This window comes from Pelophylax lessonae, assembly GCF_965119305.1.
Source record: "Pelophylax lessonae genome assembly, chromosome: 3".
Taxonomy (NCBI): Eukaryota; Metazoa; Chordata; class Amphibia; order Anura; family Ranidae; genus Pelophylax; species Pelophylax lessonae.
The window spans coordinates 557,054,878-557,080,069 of NC_138770.1; the positions used below are offsets into that span (position 1 = coordinate 557,054,878).

The window sequence follows — 25,192 nt, forward strand, 5'->3', positions numbered from 1 at the left end:
CCTAGGGGAGCGATTCTAACTGTGGGGGGGCGTGGCTTCTGAAATGACCATCGAGACCTGTCAGGGGCTCTGTGATCATTCCAGGGAGAAGAACAATCAGCTGTGTTTACAACAGCTGACCGTTCTTCTCTCTCAGCGAGGAACGAACGCGGGTGTCAGGCGGCAATCAGAGCCGCCTACCTGCTGCATCGGCTTCCCTGCTGACGAGCAGGGGCGGGAGCGCACCGGCAGGGGCCCGCACTTGCCCCCTAGCTGCCTCCAAGCGACTGACGTAGCCCTACGTCGGTTTGCCTGGGAGAGCCACACTGCCGCAGAAAATATGCAGTAAGCGGCCGGCAACCGGTCAAGGAGTTAAATAGGTATTGGATATAAAAAGTGCAGTGCTAAATGTGAACAATTTACATAATATTGCTTAGCTAAACAAGTAGATAAATATCCCAAGAAAACCAGGAGAACATTTAAATAGTGCAGTAGTCCCACAGCTGTATAAGTTAGTCGAAATCCTATGAGAACCCAGTGAGATCTCACACGATTAGGTCAAACTTACCAGATAGCCATTGACCCCCTAGAGTGATCATATTGACCAACCATTAGAGTGGTCAATGTGATCAGCACAGTGCCAATCATCACTGTCCAGACAGAGGATCAGGGGAGAATGAAAACTCCTCCTACAAGCTTTACTAGGGACTGATAAGTCACAAGGCTGCTATATACTGCTAATGAGAAAAGAAGCTATCTGGAGCTTTGGAGTATTTGGAGTTCACCCTATTGACAGCCACCTCGGGCTGTGCTGCATACCGGATAGGGCCTTTTGTTGGAGGGTGATCGTTTGATCGTTTATGCTGGCGAGATGGGATACACACAAACGCAGATTGATCACTCTAATAGGGGGTCACTGGCTATCTGGTAAGCAAGACCTAAGCATGTGAGAAATCCCTGCAAATTAAAGGAATTCTTAGGGGTCCCCAGATCTCTAGAACTAGAGTCCCCATTGGAAGGTTTCCCTTCTATTACTTTTATGTGGATAATTCAAAATTGAGGATTTTCTGTTACTTTCACTTTTAATATCATGGTAAACAGGACTAATCAAGAGGGTGAATCTCCTTAGTGGGGGCACTGACAGAAATAAAAACTGACAAGCATTCTAATCCTTCTGCACTAAATCCAAAATGTTAAAAAAGCTTTGCCTTTAGTTATACTTTACGGCTTTAGAACTACTTTCAGGAAAATGGCATTTGCTTTGGGATTAGCATGACATATAGACTATTAAAACCTAGAACGGCCATACATGGATTGAAATTTGGCCAGTTTAGGAAAGACAAGTTGAATTTCAATCCATGTATGGGCAACCCTGGTTGTACACAAGGCAATCAATAGAACCAGCCTGTCGATTTTTCCAAAACGATTAGTGCCGCCAGCTGGGGGAATCGAGCAATCTTTTATTTCTTCCACCACGAAGATTGCATAATCTATGGACTGTTTTACAAGTATTATTTCCTGGATTAGGTTTATAATTCAGTATTGTGGTATTCTAGATTAATGTAGTCTATTTTTACAAAAAAGGGTAGTCTGCTTGATCACATTCTTTTTCTTGCTGTTAAAAAAAAAAAAATAATAATTTATCAAGGGCAAAACTGCTTGCTTGAATACAAATTGTACTTCTAAAATAGGTTAGTGCTTTTCTTTCTTTGTGCTTGAAAGCAGTTATCACAGTCCCAGGCCAGTGTAAGCACTGCTTTGTTTACATTCAGCCTTCAGCATTCTGCATTAATTTACTGTAAGGCCCCTTTCTCATGGAGCAGAGATTCGCTCGGCGGACTCCGCTAGCCCAGCAGGGATTGCTCCATTGATCCCTGCTGAGCAGGCAGATGACAGGTCTCTCTCCGCTCACTGTGCAGAGACGGAGTCCCGCTCTCCTCTATGGGGAGATCATATGAAAACGAATAGCATGTCTTGTTTTCATACGATCCGAACCATTGGACGGATGGCGGGCGTATCACCATCCCTCTGTTTTAAATAGATCTGGTCGGATTGGATGACAGACGGGTGTCAGAGGACACATCTCCGATCAGGTCCGCTTGAAAAACGGACATGCGGACCTGATCGGTCCGATCGTGTAAAAGGGGCCTAAGAAAGTTCCAGCAGACATACACAAACTTATAAATCCATGCATATTCTTAGCTAAACACTGCTCATCACCATGATAAATGATTCCAGATAGCCAATAGCAGAAAGCATAATGCACATCTAAAAAGGAACCACAAATTAATTTTTGTTGAACTCTGCACTTCTGATTTACCAGTATGCTATTCTCCATCTTGTACAGCGCCAACTGCAGATGAGCTGAAGGTAAGCAAAGCAATGCCCACAATGACCTGGGCCTGTGATGACATTATTAAAGCACAGAGAAAAGGCAGAGGTAAAAAGCTATCTGTGCAAATTTGCTAGCTTACCGTGAAAATATTTAACAATATGATTTTTTTAAGAAATTCAATTATCAAATAAACCAAGGATGTTACTCTAAACCTGGCTCCTCTTGTGCTCGTCACTGCTATCTGGAAACCTGTCTTGCATATTTCTATGATGGATTTATCAGTACAACTGTATTGATTTGTACACCCCTGGAAAGAGTACAGTGAATTTCATCACATATCTTCTAGGACAGGGGTCTCCAAACCTTTTAAACAATAGGCCAATTTATTTCCTTCAGAATTAACGGGGACTGGGCTGCAGCCATTCGGTGTAGAAAAGGTCCTGATGTCAGTGTGAATAAACAATGCCCCGTCTTTGGTGTCATTGGGAAGATTTGTGCCCCTTCATTGGTGTCATTGGGGGTAATTATGCCCCATTGTTGGTATGAGTGGATGAAAATAGTGCCCCAAAGGGCTGGATAAAAGCAAGCAAAGGGCCCAATCTGGCTCATGTTCGTTTTGGACAATTTCATGCTCCCAACTTCGTGGGAACAGTTTGGGGATGACCCCTTCCTGTTCCAACATGACTGCGCACCAGTGCTCAAGGCAAGGTCCATAAAGAAATGGATGAGCGAGTTTGGGGTGGAAGAACCTGACTGGCCTACAGAGAGTCCTGAAGTCAACTCAACAGAATGCCTTTGGGATTAATTAGAGCGGTGACCGGGAGCCAGGCTTTCTCATCCAACATCAGTGCCTGACCTCACAAATGCAATTCTGGAAGAATGGTCAAACATTCCCACAGAAACACTCCTAAACCTTGTGGATAGCTTTTCCAGAAGAGTTAAAGCGGTTATAGCTGCAAAGGGTGGGCCAACTCAATATTGAACAGACTAAAACTGGGATGCCATTGTGCATGTAAAGGCAGGCGTCCCAATACTTTCGACAATATAGCTTATATGCTGACCTCCATCTGAAAATGTTTTTATGACTGGCTTGCATGACCCCCTCCCCCAGCTTCAGTACTCCCTAATAGATTGCAATGTAGATCAGGAGTTCTAGTCTCCTTCTAGTTTACGTCACTTTTCCCATTATTTTCCTTCGTCCATGACTCAAGAAAGACTGAAGACAATGGGTAAGCATTACAACCCAGCAACAATTTTTAGGAGGTCATCCCGTATAATTCTCTAAAAAAAAGTTTCAATGAACACTTAGTTTTGTTGGACTGTATGGTTCGTGGCCATTCTTGTATAGTGACCAAGAGCCCAAAATGTTGAGAAATTAAATTTGAGCCAAATGATAAAGTCCACATAGGTTAATAAAATGATTTGTTTCAATGCATTGTATAATGTTGCACCTGTGTCGCTCCCACCGAGTGTGACAAACACAGAGACGTACATTACAGACTGACACTAGTGAAATGTTATAAAAAATAGCATATGTTCATATAAGAGATTCTCTTTGTTACACCACATACATTGCACCTGTTTGCACATCTGTTCTAGATGTTACAGAGAGATTGAGTTTACTCTGCAAACTTCAAGGTCACATGAAGTTCAGGCTGTGAAATTTGAGTTTATTACCAACCTAATGTCACGAATTTTAAGGCATACGTAAATTCAACTGCTGCTAAACTTGAAAAGTTAATTAATATCACCAGCAGTAAAAGCCAAAGGTCCAAACATGATAAGGTATTGGGCTTCGTATAAGATCATAATTGTAATCATGTCCCGCACCATTAAATCTCACTGCTGTCTTGGAGCTCCAGAGATCATATACTGTACAAAGGTTTCATGAGCAGATAATTATTACCTTGCTCGTTGACCCTTTGTTTCAAGTTTCTGATTAAGGTGCTCAAGAACCAAATATGGATGAAGCCAAGGTCATTTTCATAGCCTCATCTCTTCAGAAGCTGAGGATCTGGACTTTTGGGATATATTAAAACACAGCCATGTAGATCATGCAATTCAGCCATTTGTAAGCACAGCCTAAATATATAGAGTCCAACCACCATCATCAATTACAGATAGGCAGCAAGATAGAGAACAGTAAGTTGTTATGATATATAACTATTTACTACAGGGCACAAGTAGAAGACATTAAGCAGGTTGGTTTTGTAATCTCATATAACTTGAAATAAAAAATTTTTATACCCAAAATAAAAAAATGTGTGGAAACATAGTAGTTTGGCAGATATTTTTGATACTAAAGACCTATGTCCTGGATTATATGGCTTCTGTTATAAAACCGTGCACGTCGAGTAACTGAAGCGCAGAAACCAATGTCAAGCAATCAGAATATATGTTTACTGATACTAAAATGCCCGTAGTAAATACAGTGTACACCATTACATTATTTGTGGCACCACAAAGCCTATTCGCAAGTACAATTTTCTAATAAATGTGGTTTTGTCAACAATGTACAGAATGTTGGAAAGGCCATGTATGCACTATTATTCTAGCACAGTGACTACATCATCACCAATACAATCTTATTGTCCTTCACAATTTTATCCCTAATGTCTTCTTACGGCTTTTTTAGTAGGACTGTTCTTATTAGAGATTTCTTTTTACAAAAAGGAACCAACACAAGATGGCTTCTCCCTGCTCCAAGGACCTCTGTTTTGCTCAACACTGTCCAGGTCATACAACCCCAACTCCAAATAAGTTGGGACGCTGTGTAAAATCTACCTAAAAACCGAATACAATAATCTGCAAATCTCATAAACCCATTTTTTATTCACAATAGAAAATACCTTATTATTTTTTTCATAAAATGGTACATTTTCTCAGTTTAAACATTTGATATATTTTCTATTTTCCATTGTGAATAAAATAGGAGTTTATAAGATTTGAAAATCATTAAATTCTGTTTTTGAGTAGATTTTACACAGCATCACAACTTTTTTGGAATTGGGGTTGTAGTTGTTTATGTCTGCACTATTGATCGACCGATATCGTTTTTTTACCGCCGATACCGATATTTTGGTCATCGGATATCAGTACCGGCCGATATTTTCGAACATTAAAAAAAAATTTATTTTTTTTTTCAATGTCTACAGGTACTGTGGTGGAGGTTTCTGGGGGTCCCTCCTCTGCACTTTAAAGCATTCAAAACGCCAAGGTTGGCTGTTTTGAATGCTGTAAGTTTTTTTTAATTCGGCACCGCCAGTACCCAGAAGTTATGTCATGTCATGACATCACTTCCGGGTACTCGGCGGCGCCAAATTCAAAGAAATGGAGACCCGGTCAGACGGCGGCGGTGCAGATGGAGACCCGGTCAGACCGCGGTGGTGAAGGTAGGATGCCGGGGTCTCCCGGTGGGACAGGAGACCCGGGCGAGCCGCGGAAGGCGGCGGGAGGTGGGGGGACATCCCTTTCAGCTCCTTGGAATGACAGCCGAGCGGCTTCTCAGCCGCATTGGTTGTCATTACAAGACAGTTGACCGTCGGCTATGGACACCGGTACCGGGGTGATGCCGCTAGCTGCAGGCATTTCCCTGGTACAAGCACTTTCCCGAAAAATCGGCAATATCTGTAAATTAAAAGGCCGATTGCGATATATCGGACAAAGTGCATATCGGCCCTCGATATATCGGCTTTGCTGATAATCGGTTGATCACTAGTCTGCACCATAAGCCCAGCAAAGAAGGGACATTTTTAACATGTTGTTTCAGGTGGCTGGTGTTTGGGGATGATTTGCTGCGATAAATGTAACTATGAACATGGAACCTGTAGCACAATCTGTTGCACAATTATGCAGACTAAGTAACCCTGAACCATCAGCACAGGTAAGCTGAAAGCATGTAAAAAAGAAGTTGTGTTGATAAGAGAAAACATTATAAAATGGTTTCCAAAAATTGTAGAGCAGGCATCTACACAACCATTTAGATTATGCAAGCTCCCCGTGAGCTGTGTGCTTTATAAAAAATGCCAAAGAATCATTTTATTTACATTCCTCCCTATGCATATGGTTCTGTGTCTGTAGGAAATAATGTCAACTTAATTCTGACTTTTTTGCATCTATTGTAGCATGCAAAAAAAAACAGACAGTTTGTTAGCACTGACAATTAACATCAGTAACATGTGAATGCGTATAAACATATTAGTGCTGAATTTACCATCCAGAAGGTTGAAAATTTAAAACTTACACAGTTTACAAAATTGCACAACCACACAACCAAGCTCCACACATTCAAAGATTACTATGAGCATAATAGAATAATACAAGTTACAATTTACAGTTGTAGTTTGCAAGGGATTTTGCCTTAGTGCTTAGTGAATAAAGGGAAGCTCTGCTGCCTTCCATCATCCAATTCCGTGCATGCTGTTTTTTTTTTTAACTGAAACTTCACCATATTCACTAAGAAGCTCAGGAGCAAACTCCCTCACAAAGTGAACAGCCTAATCTACCCTAACCAACCTAGCCTTTAGTAAATTATTCCCTTTATGTCTGCTGGAGCTCTGTGTTGGGTTTATAATGCAGTATAAAAGACCACAAAAAACATAAGACAATACTTTAGATTGAATGACAAAACCAGCAATAAACAATTATAATATTATTAACAGCAACAAATAAGCAAGTAAAGGTGTCAGGAGCTAGATCTACATACATCAAATGAGAAGTTTGGGATTTAAAAAAAACAAAAAACATTTATACTTACCTAGATGGATGCAGCACCGATCCGATGCTGCATCTGTCCTCCAGAGGCTCTGCAGTGAGAAATGAGCAATCAAACTCTGCTGATCACTTAGTTCTCCCCCTCTGCTCTTAGCAGAGAGCTGTGACTGTCAGTCAGCAGCTCTCTGGTCTCCCCTCCTGTGCTCACTAGAGCGCTGGGCTGTGGAGGGAGGTGAGAGGGGCTGGCTCAGGCTCTCAGCAAACTGCAGAAAGTCTGAGCCATGTGCTAGTCCAGGCATCTGGACAGATTCTGACCATATGGTTGAGATCTTTCCCGAGCCTGGACCGCCTGAGTGACGCCAGTCGTCAGTGAGCTTAAGCCCACTTTTGGCTGAAAACAAGTCACAGGAGTGCAGAACGAAATACAGGAGAAGTATGGTCAAAAAAAGGTTTCTCCTTTAAAGGTTCCCTTGCACCGTGGTCAGCTGGGGTCAATCTTACTACAGCTCACCTGCAATAGAATCGCTAAAAAGTGTGGTGAAAGTGCAAGATGTGACATTAGGCTGGCCATACACCTGCAGAGGAGTGAATTTAAAAACATTGCAAAAAGTAGTTGTTTTATAAATGCATTGTTCATCTTTACAATGTAATTTCTTCTTGTAGGAATTTTCATGTATTTCAACAGCAAAAAATTAGACTGGAAGATATGTAGTATGCAGTGTTTTAGAAAAGGCTGTTCCTTTAAAGCTCAGGAGAAAAAAAATCTTGACGACATCAACATCCCAAGATGCATCTGGATGGCAGAAGCATTAAAGGAGCAGCCTTTTCTAAAACTTTGCATACCATGTATCTTCCAGTCTAATGTTTTGCTGAGCCTGAAACATGAAACAAACAAGATGTGCTTTAACTGCAGACTTTCAGTTTTAATTTGAGGGTATTTACATCCAAATCAGGTGAAAGGTGTAGGAATTACAAGAGTTTGTATATGTGCCTCCCACTTTTTAAGGGACCAAAAGTAATGGGACAATTGGCTGCTCAGCTGTTCCATGGCCAGGTGTGTGTTATTCCCTCATTATCCCATTTACAAGGAGCAGATAAAAGATCCAGAGTTAATGTCAAGTGTGCTATTTGCATTTGGAATCTGTTGCTGTCAACTCTCAATATGAGATCCAAAGAGCTGTCACTATCAGTGAAGCAAGCCATCATTAGGCTGAAAAAACAAAACAAACCCATCAGAGAGATAGCAAAACATTAGGTGTGGCCATATCAACTGTTTGGAACATCCTTAAAAGGAAAGAACGCACCGGTGAGCTCAGCAACACCAAAAGACCCGGAAGACCACAGAAAATAACTGTGGTGGATGACCGAAGAATTCTTTCCCTGGTGAAGAAAACACCCTTCACAACAGTTGGCCAGATCAAGAACACTCTCCAGGAGGTAGGTGTATGTGTGTCAAAGTCAACAATCAAGAGAAGACTTCACCAGAGTGAATACAGAGGGTTCACCACAAGATGTAAACCATTGGTGAGCCTCAAAAACAGGAAGGCCAGATTAGAGTTTGCCAAACAACATCTAAAAAAGCCTTCACAGTTCTGGAACAACAACATCCTATGGACAGATGAGACCAAGATCAACTTGTACCAGAGTGAAGAGAAGAGTATGGAGAAGAAAAGGAACTGCTCATGATCCAAAGCATACCACCTCATCAGTAAAGCATGGTGGTGGTAGTGTCATGGCGTGGGCATGTATGGCTGCCAATGGAACTGGTTCTCTTGTATTTATTGATGATGTGACTGCTGACAAAAGCAGCAGGATGAATTCTGAAGTGTTTCAGGAAATATTATCTGCTCATATTCAGCCAAATGCTTCAGAACTCATTGGACGGCGCTTCACAGTACAGATGGACAATGACCCGAAGCATACTGCGAAAGCATCCAAAGAGTTTTTTAAGGGAAAGAAGTGGAATGTTATGCGATGGCAAAGTCAATCACCTGACCTGAATCCGATTGAGCATGCATTTCACTTGCTGAAGACAAAACTGAAGGGAAAATGCCCCAAGAACAAGCAGGAACTGAAGACAGTTGCAGTAGAGGCCTGGCAGAGCATCACCAGGGATGAAACCCAGCGTCTGGTGATGTCTGTGCGTTCCAGACTTCAGGCTGTAATTGACTGCAAAGGATTTGCAACCAAGTATTAAAAAGTGAAAGTTTGATTTAGGATTGTTAATCCGTCCCATTACTTTTGGTCCCTTAAAAAGTGGGAGGCACATATACAAACTGTTGTAATTCCTACACCGTTCACCTGATTTGGATGTAAATACACTCAAATTAAAGCTGAAAGTCTGCAGTTAAAGACCATCTTGTTTGTATCATTTCAAATCTATTGTGGTGGTGTATAGAGCCAAAAAGATTAGAATTGTGTTGATGTCCCAATATTTATGGACCTGACTGTATATTGAAGCTTACCAATCCTTAAGCTGGATACACACTATATAACTTTTGTTGTTTGGTTTCCTTTAGATTTACCTTCAACTATGTAGTGCAAGGGCCTGTCTGATTGCATACAAATTGAAAGTGTTTAGGTTTGACCTCATATTATATGGTTTTGGTAAATCTAAAGGAAAAAAATCTAATGAAAATTGTATAGTGTGTATCCAGCCTTAGGGGTGGTAGCTACATTAATTAGGCTTTTTTCCTTTATTTCACCTGGTGATCTGGCCAGTAACACCCTTCCCAAATTAGGTTGTCTGCAATCTGGATGAAGTAGTAAAGCAGACTCCTTTGGACATCATCATTGTCAGTCTAGAGGGGGACTAGCAGATTTAAATGGACTTGAACAACAAATTGAAGCAGAACTCTAGCCAACACTTTATAAGCAGCTATAAAAAAAAAAAAACAGCTTATCCTTTTGGGATAAAGGTTTTACATAAATGAATAAAAGATGACTACTGTAAGCACCCCTGACAGTGGTAAATGGTTTGTCTTCACCCTCTAAATGCTGTTTTGTCTGGACAGTTTGTTCTATAGAAAAAAAACACAGACCTAGGCTAGCCATACACAGAGCAAATTTCTATCCTGCAACCTTGGGTTGCAGGAAAGAAATTTGCTTGATTCTCCCCATCAACACAGACAGTGCTGATGCGGGAATCCCTCCTGCCAGGTCATTGTCTCACTGACATGCCGGGGTACACGCCAGCAGAACACACTTGAGATATTGAAGTGCCTCTTATCTCCTTCAAGGAGCCTCCATCCGGAAAATCCATATAGCTCTCCATTATTGCCCTATTGCAAACTTGGAGTCTAAAAAGAACCTTTGTAATATCCAGATGCACTTGTCTATACTCAATCTAAGTGTGAAAGAAGTGCCACACTGTTTGGCCAAACAACCTCATAGGCATTTCATGAGTTATTAGATACCGATACTATCAGATACAGGAACTCTAAGGCAAACTATTATACCATATAAATCTATACCCCTGAAGAAGCGGAGTGTTGAGACCCGCGAAACATGTTGGGTTAATGCCCGGCACCCTGGTTTGGGGCTACCGGAGCTTGTACAACATATATACTGCCTGCAGTGTTCAGAACTGTATGTAATCGATATGACCATGATAACAATTTGTTTTGTATGACTATTTTTACATTACAAACTTTTTTTCTTTTTTCTTTATTTTGTATGTAATTTTTAATGAAAAAATAAAATTTCTATTTTTATACATGTTGGTTTTCCATTGTTGATTACAGTACCGTTAAAATCCCACTAGCCCTCAAACTATCCTTCTTTGCTCAATACTTTTTTCCACTCCTTTTTTCATCCCCTCTTTTTTCCATTGTCTCCCCCTTTTTTTTCCCTCTTTTTTCTCCCCCCCTTTTTTTCTTTTCCCTTTTCCCCTCCCCCTCCCCCCCCCCCACACTTTTCTTTTCCTTCTTTTTTTGCTATTTCATATCTTTTTCTTTCCCCCTGTATTTTTTTTCCCTCTTTTCTGGTGAGTGCCACTTGCACTCCCAGGTTTTTTGTTTCCCTTCTTGTCTTATCTTCTCTTTCATTTTTCAAGACACGGTGTTCTGTGCCAGACCCTCACACCAGGGCTTCCACGTGAGTATGAATGTTGTTTATTTTTTAATCCTGCTGCTTATTTTTTAAAGATACAATAAATTGTAGACTTCTCATGCATGACAGCCAATGACATGGTACAAGTTTCACATCAGATAGGCAGGTAAATTCCGTGTGGCTAGCGATAAGCAGTCACAATGAGCAGCCATCATAAAGAGGAGCAGTAAACATGTAGAAGTCAAGCATTTAGTCAAAAACATCCTTATATGAACCATAGCCACTCTTCTCTTTTAAAGCAGCTACCACATCTAAGATTTTGTGAAATGCAATTTAATAAACTTTTGTTTTTGAGTTCAATACTGCTTTAAGTTCACACACTGGGAGCTCATACTGACTTCTGGTCATGTCAAGAAAGGACACAATTCCAGCCCAGCTCTCAGGTGATCTGACACCATGAACTTTACAGTCCTGCCAACAGCGGGGAGCAAGAGTGAACGGTGCAGAAGCAGGTTGCTCTACTTTGCATACTGCTCTCTTATAGTAAACAAGTACATCTTCAGAAAAAAAAAATGTGTGAAGTACTATGAATTGTTCCATGCTTCGAGTAACACTAAATATCATGTCATAATTGTTGGCACAACAAAGGATCCGAAACCTGTATAAAGTTTGATATAGGAACCTGTAATGGAAATCACTAAGTGTGCACACATCCTACAAAGTGTTCATTTCTTGTAAATTTGTGTAGGACTGATTCTTCTTAGATAATGTATTTTTGTTCCATTTCTTGCTCATCAGTCTTTTTGAGTGAAACCACCTCGGTATTCACTTGGTATCCCCAGAATCACCGTACATGATAAGAAATCTCTCTGTACGCCCCCACCACCCACGTACCGGGGATAGACTTCCTGATGCGTAGGAGTGTTGAAAAAAAAAAATATTCTTTTTACATGTACCATAGCAAAATTGTCAGCGATCTGACAACATACTAATTAAAAAAAAACACGTGTTGTTCTTGTCTTCCTCTAGTGCTTGAACGCTTTATTGCTGCTTAAAATATAAGCTTTGATGGCACTGAATTAAAAAAAAAAAAAATTAAATACTTATGCAAGCTGCTAATTTATGAAAACAATTCCTCTAAACACTGGGAGTACTGTGTTCGGTGACATCTGGTATACTGCATTGATTTTTACACTTGGCTTTAAATGTGATCCACCGCTTGAGATCCACCCAAGTAACAAGACGGGTAAAAAGTCAAACTGGGAGTCTGTCTCTCCATGATTTCGATGTTTCAGTTTACTATTTTTCTAGAACTTATTTGACATTGTGCTAGTGTTCATGCATCCCCAGTAGACTTTGGCAAATCGACCCACTGGTTGAACTACCAGGGCTAATTTTATACGGACCGTTACAGGATACCCTGGGGCCCACTGTGATAAAATAAATAGAGTAGAATCTCTTCTTTGTGTATAATGGTAATTCAAGCGGTCATTTTGTTATAAAATATAGAAGGGATATCCCTTCTAAAAACAAACATCTTAACCTCCTTAGCGGTAATCCCGAGCGTGACTCGGCGTGGAGTTTTCATTGCAGGAGCGGTAACCCCCGAGTCACGCTCGGGGTGGATTGCAGAGAGCGCAGCGTTGTTCTCTTACCTTATCCTGGCGATCCAGCGATGATCTCTCATTGCTGAGATCGCCAGCCGAGAGTCCCGCCGCTCCTCCGTCCCTCCGTCGGTGTGATCACTTCCTAGTTCCATTCCCTGCAGCAGCAATGCTGCATGGGAGCGGAACTAGGGAGGGAAATTCAAAAAAAAAAAAAAACGTTGCACAAAACACATTTTATATTATATATATATATATATACATATATTAATATATATATATATATATATATATATATATATATATATATATACATACCGGTATATATATATATATGTGTGTGTATATATATATATATATATATATATATATATATATATATACACACACACACACACACACACACATATATCTATATATAATATATAATGCATGAATTATAATCTAATCAATAATATAATTTTATTATATATATTATATATTCCGGACATAATCATACCGCCAGGGAGGTTAAACACTACAAAGATGCACTGCGTAGATGTTTTAAAATTGTATTCCCCTTCAGCCAGTGCTACTATGTCCTGTGTTAGTGTATAATTATAGTCAAATTACCTCATTCCTGCTACACTGATCCTACTGTACAGAGGCAAGGGGCCACTCTTTACGTCAAGGGGAAAAGAGATTTCCTCTCCAAATACGGAAAGGTTTCTTCACAGTAAGAGCTGTGAAAATGTGGAATAGACTCCCTCCAGAGGTGGTTTTGGTCAGCTCAGTAGATTGCTTTAAAAAAGGCCTGGATTCTTTCCTAGGTGTACATAATATAACTGCGTACTAATATTTATAGGTGAAGTTGATCCAGGGAATATCCAAATGGCTCTTGCAGATCCCGGAAGGAATTTTTCCCCTGCTGCAGCAAATTGGATCATGCTTTGCTCTGGGGTTTTTGCCTTCCTCTGGATTAACTGTGGGTATAGGATTGTGTATATGGGATTCTATGGTTGTGTTTTCTTTTTTGTTTTTTATTGGCTGAGCTAGATGGAAGTGTGTCTTTTTTTAACCTGACTAACTATGTACTCCCTTAAAGTGTATTTCCACTATTCCAGCCAAATTGGGATAACACTTTGTTTATATTTGATATATGACCACACTCACATAGCATAATTTAAAACACTGTGATTCACTCCCAGCCCCTCTCTGTTAAGCAGCCACAATGCACGGTGTAAGGGTTTGTTTAAAAAAAAGCCTCAAGTCATCTCTTTTATTAGTGGAATTACACTCCTACACCTCCCCAAGGATCCCCCTCTATTGATTTTCAGCTATTGGGACAAAAAGTTACAGACCTGGTCTAACCGATCCTCACCGTTCTCTCATATCTGGATATTGAATTGCCTTTGGTGGCCCAGAGAGCTATTCTTGCTAACTGGATATGCCAGATATGCCCTTAATCACTCAAATCAAAAGGGATCTTACCAACCTCCTCCACATGGATCAGCTTAATACAGACTTTAACCATAAATCATCAGCTGATGGCTTCCTCACCAAATGGCAGGATTTTCTGACATCGCAAGGTAGTGGTGATAATCCGTTTTCAACCCATGACATTTTTGTCTACTCTGGCACTAGTTAACGATCAATAGTTGTAGACTTTGGGATCCCTCCCCTCCTTTTCTCCCCCCCCCCGCCCCAGGGCTTTATGCATAGATCCATCCAACTAGACTATTACAGTAGTTCTGCTTCCCATACCTCTCATCTTGACTTATCCTCTATGGTTTTATGAGACTGATCTATGCATCCCTTGTTCCATTTGTTTTTTTAATGTAAAATGTTGTTCAATATATGGCTATTTTCTTTGTACCTTCTATTCGTATAATAAAATTTATTTAAAAAAAAAAAAAAACACAAAGCCTCTAAATACCTTTTTTCATGTATCTTCAGGCTGGTCACGTGATTCCTGGCCACTCTAATACTCCAATCCAGGGCTACAGCGGGAGGGGCCGAGATCTCCCTTTAAAGTCAGTCACGTGACCACCATGCTGGCCGCCCATCCCCTTTTGTTGTAGCCCTTAAATAAGGGAGGAGAGCGGCCACGAGTCACGTGACCAGCCTGAAGATACATGACAAAAGGTATTTACATGGTTCGTTTTTAACAAATACTTACAAAGTGCATTGTGGCTGCCTAAAAGAGAGAGAGGCTGGCAGTTATTTTTTTAGAAGTTTAGTTTTCTACTAACAGAAGCAGGGTGGGGGGGGGTAGAGAGAGACCGCTCATGCAGACACAGGAGCTTACAGGCAGCGAGGAGGGGTGAGAGGGGGACAGAGGAGAGCTGTGGATGACAGAGGCACGTAAACTGACCATGGTTGTCAAGGCTCAGCAGCCATGATAAACCGTGGTCAGTTAACAAAGGGGAAGGCAGAACTGGGTAGGATCAGGTTTTATACAGCTTCCAGAGGGACAGGTTAGACAGCACGAGCACTGTGCTTTTTAACCTGTTATAAGAAGACAGAACTGACCACACTAAGCAGAAGAGCACATCGTGGTCAGTTCTCTAGCAATACAGGGAACTAAGTGTACTCTCTGCCAATGATCAGACTTGTTCTGACACTCCCCCGCTGCCCAGCCAATCACTGGCAAGCTCAGTGTGATGTTGCTTCTACTCCGCCCAGCTCTTATGCAGCCCAGAACAAAGGGAATGTGATCACTTATAAAAAAGGTAAAAACTTTTTTAAAATGTTTTTTTATAACCTTACAAAAATGTTTTGACTTCCATTTCTATTTTAAACCGAATCGACTGTTTTACAAGCACTTTAAATTGTACAATCACTTTAAATGTATTTATATATATATATATATATATATATATATATATATATATATATATATATATATATATGTATACATGTATACATACACACACACACACACAGAATCTCACAAAAGTGAGTACACCCCTAACATTTTTGTAAATATTTAATATCTTTTTATGTGACAGCACTGAAGAAATTTCATTTTGCTACAATGTAAAGTAGTGAGTGTACAGCTTGTATAACGGTGTAAATTTGCCGTCCCCTCAAAAAAAAAAAACACAGCTATTAATGTATAACCGCTGGCAACAAAAGTAAGTACACTCCTAAGTGAAAATGTCCAGATTGAGCCCAAAGTGTCAAGATTTTGTGTGGCCACCATGTTTTTCCAGCACTGCCTTAACCCTCTTGGGCATGGAGTTCACCAGAGTTTCACAGGTTGCCACTGGAGTCCTCTTCCACTCCTCCATGATGATATCACGGAGCTGGTGGATGTTAGAGACCTTGCGCTCCTCCACCTTCTGTTTAAGGATGCCCCACAGATGCTCAATAGGGTTAAAGTCTGGAGACATGCTTGGCCAATCCATCACCTTTACCCTCAGCTTCTTTAGCAAGGTAGTGGTCGTCTTGGAGGTGTGTTTGGGGTCGTTATCATGTTGGAATACTGCACTGCGGCCCAGCCTCTGAAAGGAGGGAATCATGCTCTGCTTCAGTATGTCACAGTACATGTTGGCATTCATGGTTCCCTTAATGAAGTGTAGCTCCCCAGTGTCGGCAGCACTCATGCAGCCCAAGACCATGACACTCCCACCACCAATTGGCTAATTGGGCCCAATTTGGACATTTTCACTTAGGGGTGTACTCCCCTTTTGTTGCTAGCGGTTTAGACATTAATGGCTGTGTGTGGTGTTATTTTGAGGGGACAGCAAATTTACACTGTTATACAAGCTATACACTCACTATTTTACATTGTAGCAAAGTGTCATTTCTTCAGTGTTGTCACATGAAAAGATATAATAAAATATTTACAAAAATGTGAGGGGTGTACTCACTTTTGTGAGATACTGTATATACACACACAGTATATATGGTTGCTTAGGGGCCTGGACAGCTGTATTTACCATAATTAACCCGGTTTGTACTGATCTTCTATCAACTGTTACTAGATTTGTATACTGTCCGTCCTAACAAGAGTTATACGTGTAGAGCCTAGGCTTCTTGCATTGCATGGTAATGAGGACAGACCTGGGAGAGACTCACTTTAACGTGGTTCAAAAACCTTGCAAAACAGACATAACACCTCTTCTTGAGAAACATCTCCCTAACAAGAGCGGCGGCGAGCGGTGCGAGAACCCCCCCCCCCCCCAGAGGAAAGAGCGTGGTGTGCGGGCAGCGAGCGGTGTGGTAACCCCCCCCCCCCGCAAGGGCGAGCGGGCGGCAGACAGACAGACAGAGAGAGGGCAGGGGGGCAGAGGAGACGCACAATACCTGACCTGACACTTGGCAGGGAGAGGAGCTGAGGGGAGACTGATAGGCAAGTGACAGAGGAGGGAGGCAGGAGCTTAAGCAAGTGTCAGGCTTAAAGGGACACACACAGGACTGGTCACTGAGGTTGAACACTGAGGCTCTGAGAGTACCTGGTGAGTATCTTTGCGACTGGGGAGTATCCTAGCGACTGGTGAGCATCTTGCGACTGGTGAGTGTCCTTGCGACTGGTGAGTGTCCTTGCGACTGGTGAACATCTTGCGACTGGTGAGTGTCCTTGCGACTGGTGAGTGTCCTTGCGACTGGTGAGCATCTTGCGACTGGTGAGTGTCCTTGCGACTGGTGAGCATCTTGCGACTGGTGAGCATCTTGCGACTGGTGAGTGTCCTTGCGACTGGTGAGCATCTTGCGACTGGTGAGCATCTTGCGACTGGTGAGTGTCCGTGCGACTGGTGAGTGTCCGTGCGACTGGTGAGTGTCCTTGCGACTGGTGAGTGTCCGTGCGACTGGTGAGTGTCCGTGCGACTGGTGAGTATCCTTGCGACTGGTGAGCATCTTTGAGACTGGTGAGCGTCCTTGTGACTGGTGAGTGTCCGTGCGACTGGTGAGTGTCCGTGCGACTGGTGAGTGTCCGTGCGACTGGTGAGTGTCCGTGCGACTGGTGAGTGTCCGTGCGACTGGTGAGTATCCTTGCGACTGGTGAGCATCTTTGAGACTGGTGAGTGTCCTTGCGACTGGTGAGTGTCCTTGCGACTGGTGAGTGTCCGTGCGACTGGTGAGTGTCCGTGCGACTGGGAGTGTCCGTGCGACTGGGAGTGTCCTTGCGACTGGTGAGTGTCCGTGCGACTGGTGAGTATCCTTGCGACTGGTGAGTGTCCTTGCGACTGAGTGTGGTGCGACTGACTGGGCTGTGCAACTGAGGGTTGGGCAACTGAGAGTGATGTGCGACTGACCGGCTGTGCGATTGTGAGTGTGGTGCAACTAAATCGGGCTGTGAGACTGTGAGTGTGTGCGACAGGAGAGTTGTGCGACTGACCGGGTGGTGCGACTGGGAGTGTCGTGAGACTGACCGGGCTGTGAGATTGTGAGTGTTGTGCAACTGAGTGTCAAGTGAGTGAAGCGGAGTACCAGAGGGTGAGAAGGTAGCGTTAGGAAGCCAGGAAATAGCCACATAGGATAGACTTAAATTACTGAATCCCCATTAGATTAGATAGTAGGTACAATGCCCGGCGGGTGTGGAGATGCGACTCGGTGTACATCTTGTGATATGTATGCGTTCCTCGGACATGTGATCGAGGGCGAATACGAATGCGCAAAATGTAAGCAAGTTGCTTCCCTGGAAGCTCAGGTCCTGAATCTAGGGAAGCAGCTGGCAACACTGAGTCGAATGTCCATACCGGAGGAGAGCCAGGATCGTACCAGTCAGGTGCAGGCAGGGGTCTGCACAGAGGTGGGCGGAGTATTGGAGGTGCAGGCATCAGAGCAGTTTAGAGGGGTGACAGTTAGGAGGGGTAGAAGGGAACAAGGCAAGGAGGCTGATCCTGGGCTGGAGCACCCCAATAGATACGCCCCGTTGTGTGATGTTGGGGAAACCAGTCAGGGACCAGCATTGCTGGAGCAGAGTGACGCCCCTAGCAGCCAGGGGAAGAACTCCTCCAGTGAGGCCGGGAGAAAGGGAAAGGAAAGACAGGTGCTGGTGGTAGGGGACTCAATTATTAGAAGGACAGACAGTGTAATCTGTGACAAAGACCGTGTGTGCCGAACAGTCTGTTGTTTGCCGGGCGCTCGGGTTCGGCACATTGCGGATCGGATGGACAGATTATTGGGTGGGGCTGGGGAAGACCCAGCTGTCATGGTACACGTGGGTACCAATGACATAGGCAGAGGAAGACGGAGAGTCCTAAACGATTTCAGGGACTTAGGCGCTAAGTTGAGGACTAGGACCTCCAAGGTAGTATTTTCCGAAATACAACCTGTACCTCAAGCCACACCAGAGAGGCAGAGGGAGATTAGGGAAGTTAACGAGTGGCTGAGGAGCTGGTGTAGTAAGGAGGGTTTCGGGTTCCTGGAGAACTGGGCCGACTTCTCAGTCGGTCACCGGCTCTTTGGTAGGGACGGATTGCACCTAAATGGGGTGGGTGCAGCCGTACTGGGTGAGAGGATGGCCAAAAAGTTAGAGGGGCTTTTAAACTAGGGAATGGGGGGGAGGGTACAGATGTAGAATTAGCCAGTGGAAAGCAAGTTTCAGAGGGCAGAAATGGGGGCATTAGCGGTAGGGTGTTCGGAGCTCCTATACCCAGGGTGGGTATGGGGAAAATTCAAGAGAGCAGCCTAAAAACATCAAATGAGGATATTTGTAACCGATCAAAATTAAGAGGTTTGTATACCAATGCCAGAAGCCTGGCCAACAAGATGGGAGAGCTGGAGCTACTGATGTTTGAGGAGGACTTAGATTTTGTGGGGATAACTGAGACTTGGTTTGACAGCTCTCATGACTGGATGGCGACCATTCAGGGGTATTCCCTTTATCGCAGAGATAGAGAGGGTAAAAAAGGGGGAGGGGTATGTCTGTATATTAAGAACAGCATACAGGTAAATATGAGGGATGATATTAATAATGGAGCTAAGGATGAGGCAGAATCCCTATGGGTAGAGCTTCAAAGGGATGGCACGGCGGGGAAGGTAATATTGGGCGTATGCTATAGGCCCCCCAACCAGAGGGAGGAGGGTAAGGCGGACCTCCTTTTACAGATAGGATTGGCAGCAAGGATGGGAAATGTCATTATAATGGGGGACTTTAATTATCCAGATATAGACTGGGCAGAAGGAACCGCGCACTCAGCCAAGGCTAGGCAGTTCCTAAATGTTTTGCAGGACAATTTCATGGGTCAGATGGTGAATGCACCGACAAGAAACAATGCGGTACTTGACCTACTGATTACCAACGATACAGACCTGATCACGGATATAGAAATACGGGACAACTTGGGAAACAGTGACCATAGGTCAATAAGTTTCAGTATTAATTACAGTAATAGGAAGCAGAGGGGTAATATAAGGACACTGAATTTCAAAAGAGCCAATTTCCCTAAACTGCGGTCACTGCTAGAAAATATCAATTGGGATAGAACCCTGGGAACAAAGAACACGGAGGAAAAATGGGAGTGCTTCAAGAGTATACTAAACAGGGGGATTGACCAGTGCATTCCAAAGGGAAATAAATTTAAAAGAGCAAAAATAAACCCTGGATGGCTAAACTCCAACATAAAAATGCATATTAGTGCTAAGGAAAAGGCCTTCAAAAAATACAAGACTGAGGGCTCATTGGCAGCATTTAAGCACTACAAAGAGTGTAATAAGAAATGTAAAGACGAAATCAGGGCGGCTAAAATAGAACACGAGAGACATATAGCGGAGGAGAGCAAAAAGAACCCCAAGAAGTTTTTTAAGTATATAAACAGTAAGAAAGCGAGGCCAGAACACATTGGCCCCATAAAAGATGATAAAGGAAATATGGCCACTGAGGACAGAGAAAAGGCGGAAGTGTTAAATCATTTCTTCTCTTCAGTCTTCACAAAACCCAGCTTGTAAGGCCGAACTAAATAATACACCTCAGGAAGTGCCACCATGGCTAACAGAAGATAGACTTAGAGCCAAACTAGAGAAACTTAACATAAATAAATCCCCGGGACCGGATGGCTTGCACCCGAGGGTTCTTAATGAGCTCAGCCAGGTGATCGCCAGACCATTATTCTTGATCTTTAAGGATAGTTTACAGACGGGTATGGTGCCAGCTGATTGGAAAAAAGCCAACGTGGTACCAATATTTAAGAAGGGGCCGAGATATATCCCGGGTAACTATAGGCCGGTCAGCCTAACATCTGTAGTCTGCAAAATTTTGGAGGGGATGTTAAGGGACCACATACAAGACTTTAGTAATGAAAACGGTATTATAAGTAGTAATCAGCATGGATTCATGAAAAATCGTTCGTGCCAAACCAATCTATTAACCTTCTACGATGAAGTGAGCAGCCACCTAGATAAAGGTAAGCCTGTGGATGTGGTGTATCTGGACTTTGCAAAGGCCTTTGACACCGTTCCCCACAAACGATTACTGTACAAACTAAGGAAGGTAGGTATGGATCAGAAGGTGAGTACCTGGATAGAGAACTGGCTCCAGGGGAGAGTACAGAGGGTGGTGATTAATGGGGAGTACTCGGATTGGGCGGGTGTGGAAAGTGGGGTCCCCCAGGGTTCTGTCCTGGGACCAATCCTGTTTAATTTGTTCATAAATGATCTAGAGGAGGGGATATCTAGCACAATCTCAGTATTTGCAGATGATACTAAACTAGGCATGCCAATATCTTCTATGCAGGATGTGGAAACCTTGCAAGCAGACCTGAACAAAATAACGGGGTGGGCAACTACATGGCAGATGAGGTTTAATGTTGATAAATGTAAAGTAATGCACTTGGGGGCCAGAAACCAGAAAGCAAGCTACTCACTAGGGGGGGAACCTCTGGGTGAGTCTAGGATGGAAAAGGACTTGGGGGTACTGGTAGACAACAAGCTTGGCAGTGGCATGCAATGCCAAGCCGCCGCAAGCAAAGCCAACAGAATACTGGGATGTATAAAAAAGGGGATTCACTCCAGAAATAAAGAGATTATTCTCCCACTCTACAAGACTCTGGTCCGGCCACATCTGGAGTATGCTGTCCAGTTCTGGGCACCGGTCCTCAGGAAGGATGTGCTGGAACTGGAGAAAGTCCAGAGAAGGGCAACAAAAATAATTAGGGGAATGGAGGACATCAGCTATGAGGAAAGACTACAAGCCCTGAACCTTTTCTCTCTGGAGAAAAGACGATTGAGGGGGGATATGATATCAATGTACAAATACTGTACTGGTGACCCGAGCATAAGGAACAAACTATTCAGAGAAAGGAGATACAATAAGACACGTGGCCACTCACTAAAACTAGAGGAAAGGCGGTTTAACCTTAAAGTGCGTAAGGGGTTCTTCACTGTAAGAGCGGTAAGGATGTGGAATTCTCTTCCACAAGCAGTCATATCAGCAGGGAGCATTGATAGTTTCAAAAAACTATTAGATGGACACCTTAAAGACCACAACATACAGGGGTATACAATGTACGGTTAAAAGCAAACACACACACGCATCATAGGTTGAACTGGATGGACTGATGTCTTTTTTCAACCTCACTAACTATGTAACTATCTAAAAAGGTTAGAAATATTAAAGAAAAAAAAAAGAAAAATCATATATATATATATATATATATATACATATATATATATATATATATATATATTTATGGCATGCCTTATGAATGGGAACACAAAACAAACATACAGTGGGTTTTTCTCAAATTTGACTGCAAAAGTGGAAATATGTTTTAAAGTCACAAAAGGAAACAGGCAGGAAATACCTTGGCTCCAGAAACAGATTCTCTGATATCTCATGGTGGTTGGTCTTGTGATCAAAGAACCTTTCCATCCACTTGCCGCCCGTCATATAGTAAAATGATGGCGGCAAAGTAGTTGCACTAGCCTGACTGGGTGCACAGAGCAGCGATCGGTGGTGTGGTGTGTCTCTCTGACACACCGCATCTCCGATTCGGTAAAGAGCCTATGACGTAGGCTCTTTACCATGTGACCAGCTGTGTCCAATCACAGCTGGTCACATAGTAAATAGGAAGTGCCGTTGATCGGCTTTACTCAGCTCGCATCTTACAGGCGTGAGTAGAGGAGAGCCGATCGGCGGCTCTCCTGACGGGGAGGGGGGTCTGTGCATTGCAAGAGCAAGAGCATTGATTACCAGAGCAAACCATTGGGGGGTGCCACTAGAGCCACCAGGGATTGCACACCCATGCCACCAAGGATGCCAATCAGTGCTCAGGGAGCCTGCCAGCGCCCTCCTGATCAGTGCTGTCCATCATTGCCATCTATCAGTGCCGCCCACCTATGCCAATCAGCGCCGCCTATCAGTGCCCATCAGTCCCGCCTATTAGTGCCCATCAGTGCCGCCTATCAGTGCCACCTATTAGTGCCCATCAGTGCCACCTATCAGTGCCGTCTATCAGTGCTCATCAGTGCTGCCTGTCAGTGCCCACCAATGATGCATATCAGTGCTACCTATCAGTGCCACATATCAGTGCCCATCAGTACTGCATATTAGTGCCTCATCATCAGTGCCACCCCATCAGTGCCTCCTCATCAGTGCCTGTCAGTGCGGCCTCATCAGTGCAGGAAAAAACATATTTGTTTACAAAATTTTATAACAAACAAAAAAAAGTTTTTCAAACTTTTCGGTCTTTTTTTTATTTGTTTAGCAAAAAAGAAAAAACCCTGCGGTGATTAAATACCACCAAAAGAACGCCCTATTTGTGGGAAAAAATGGCATAAATCTGGTTTAGGTAAAGTGTTGTATGACCGCGCAATTGTCATTCAAATTGCAACAGCGCTAAAAGCTGAAAATTGGCCTGGGCAGGAAGAGGGTGAAAGTGCCCTGTATTGAAGTGGTTAAAGCAGTTGTGTAGGCATTTTTAATTAAAATAATAATCATGTTGAGAAGTATTCTTAAGGGTTATGTACAATAAAGCATTTTAGCTTAGATGACAAAAATGGCTGTTGCATTGCATGTTGTAATCTAGGAACAACAAATGTTGAACCATTTCATTAGGCAGACAGCTATTCTCAACAATACCTGATGATGTAGGTGAAGCACAGAATCATGCAACATGAAGCTGCCATCCCACCAAGCAGCCCATGTAACAGCTGTAAAGCGCACGTAAGAGAAGATTAAATAATACTTAGTTTAATCCACATTTCAGACAAAAAAGCAATGAAACACGATTCTTTACCTGTGGCTGTAGCGGATTGCTATGGTCAGTCCAAGCTGCAAGAAAAAAAAAATTTCTCTTAGTTAAGTCAGAATAAGAGAAAAACTGTAGACTTATGAATGACCAAGATTTGTTGTGACATAGGACATTTTTAATAGATATTCAAAAAAAAAAAACAGGATTTTATGCAAAATGTTTCAACAAGCAAAAATACATTTTATTCAAGTTATTTTCCAAATATTTTGCAGCGGGGATAAAAATTTATACAATACCATATATCATATTTTGGGAATACCAAATACTTTACAGTATATACAGTAGTCTGTAACCATGGGGTCGGAACCTTCAAGGGGGGATTGCAAGAGATTTATTTTGGAGACTTCCCAGAGGGAGTCCAGAAGCCACCGCATGCCTTTCTTGGGGAAGGGAGGGGGTGCAGCTTCAAAAGCCCCATAAAAGTGATCAAAAGGTTATATAAAGCATGGGTGCGTAACCTGTGGCAAGTTCCATGAGGCATTGCAAGGCTGACTGTTACAAGCATGACCCCTAAAGGCAGAGGCATGATGGGACTTTGTTCTGCAACAGCTGGAGGACCACAGGTTGAGCACTCTGGTAGACCAGAGTTTCTCAACCTTTTTTTGAGGTAAGGCACCCTTTAAAACTATGCACAATCTGGAGGCTACTCATTCTAAAATGTAAAAAACTAAACTAATAGTTTTACATAATGCAGCAACATCCACACGTAGGGCATCCAACGTTAGAGCGGATTTATTCCTCCACGCTTGCAAACTGGTACTGTCTAATATTCCAGTGTTTTTGTCACTGGTTGTCATTGATTGTTAGGATGCTGGCAGCTGGAAGGTTGTAATGGTGCACAATGAAAACTTGCGTCTTTGTGTAATTAAAAGGCAGGCTTCATCCACCCACTGGCTTGTATACCATTTTTGGACAATTTTGAAACATTTGGCAATGGAACCCTGGTTGAAAAAGTCTTCTATAGAGCCACCCAGATTACTAAAGCCCTTAACTGCCTCTAAAAACCAACAGCAGGCTGCTGCAGCCATGAGCTTGCTCTACGTGAATGGGGAAATCAACTGATTTTCTGTTCTTCCAACTGTTTGGCTAGCTTATCTCCTTTTCTACCAATGTACATTTAAAAACGTCCTGGTATTACCTTCCCTACCATTTACAAGCCTCCTTTTTACTGAATAAGTTAGCTTCAGGCTATTTCTTGCAGTAGAAACAGTTTGTGTTTACTTTTCTCACATAGCAGAGCACATGTATAATTAGGTGTTGTCGCAATTGCGTGGGATGTGCAGGGTTTTATAAAGCTGAGCTGTAGAACAGACAGTCTTCAGTCACTACTG

General features: G+C 42.7%; 1 protein-coding gene across 1 annotated transcript in view; it reads right to left on the reverse strand.

Moving 5' to 3' along the window:
• The window catches only part of ACOXL (acyl-CoA oxidase like), a 687,302-nt gene that overhangs the window by 386,278 nt on the left and 275,832 nt on the right, over positions 1-25,192 (reverse strand). Inside the window, exon 10 of the mRNA XM_082249749.1 lies at positions 23,847-23,881. Coding sequence (XP_082105875.1) covers positions 23,847-23,881 — 35 coding nt within the window. The remainder of the gene's footprint in view (positions 1-23,846; positions 23,882-25,192) is intronic.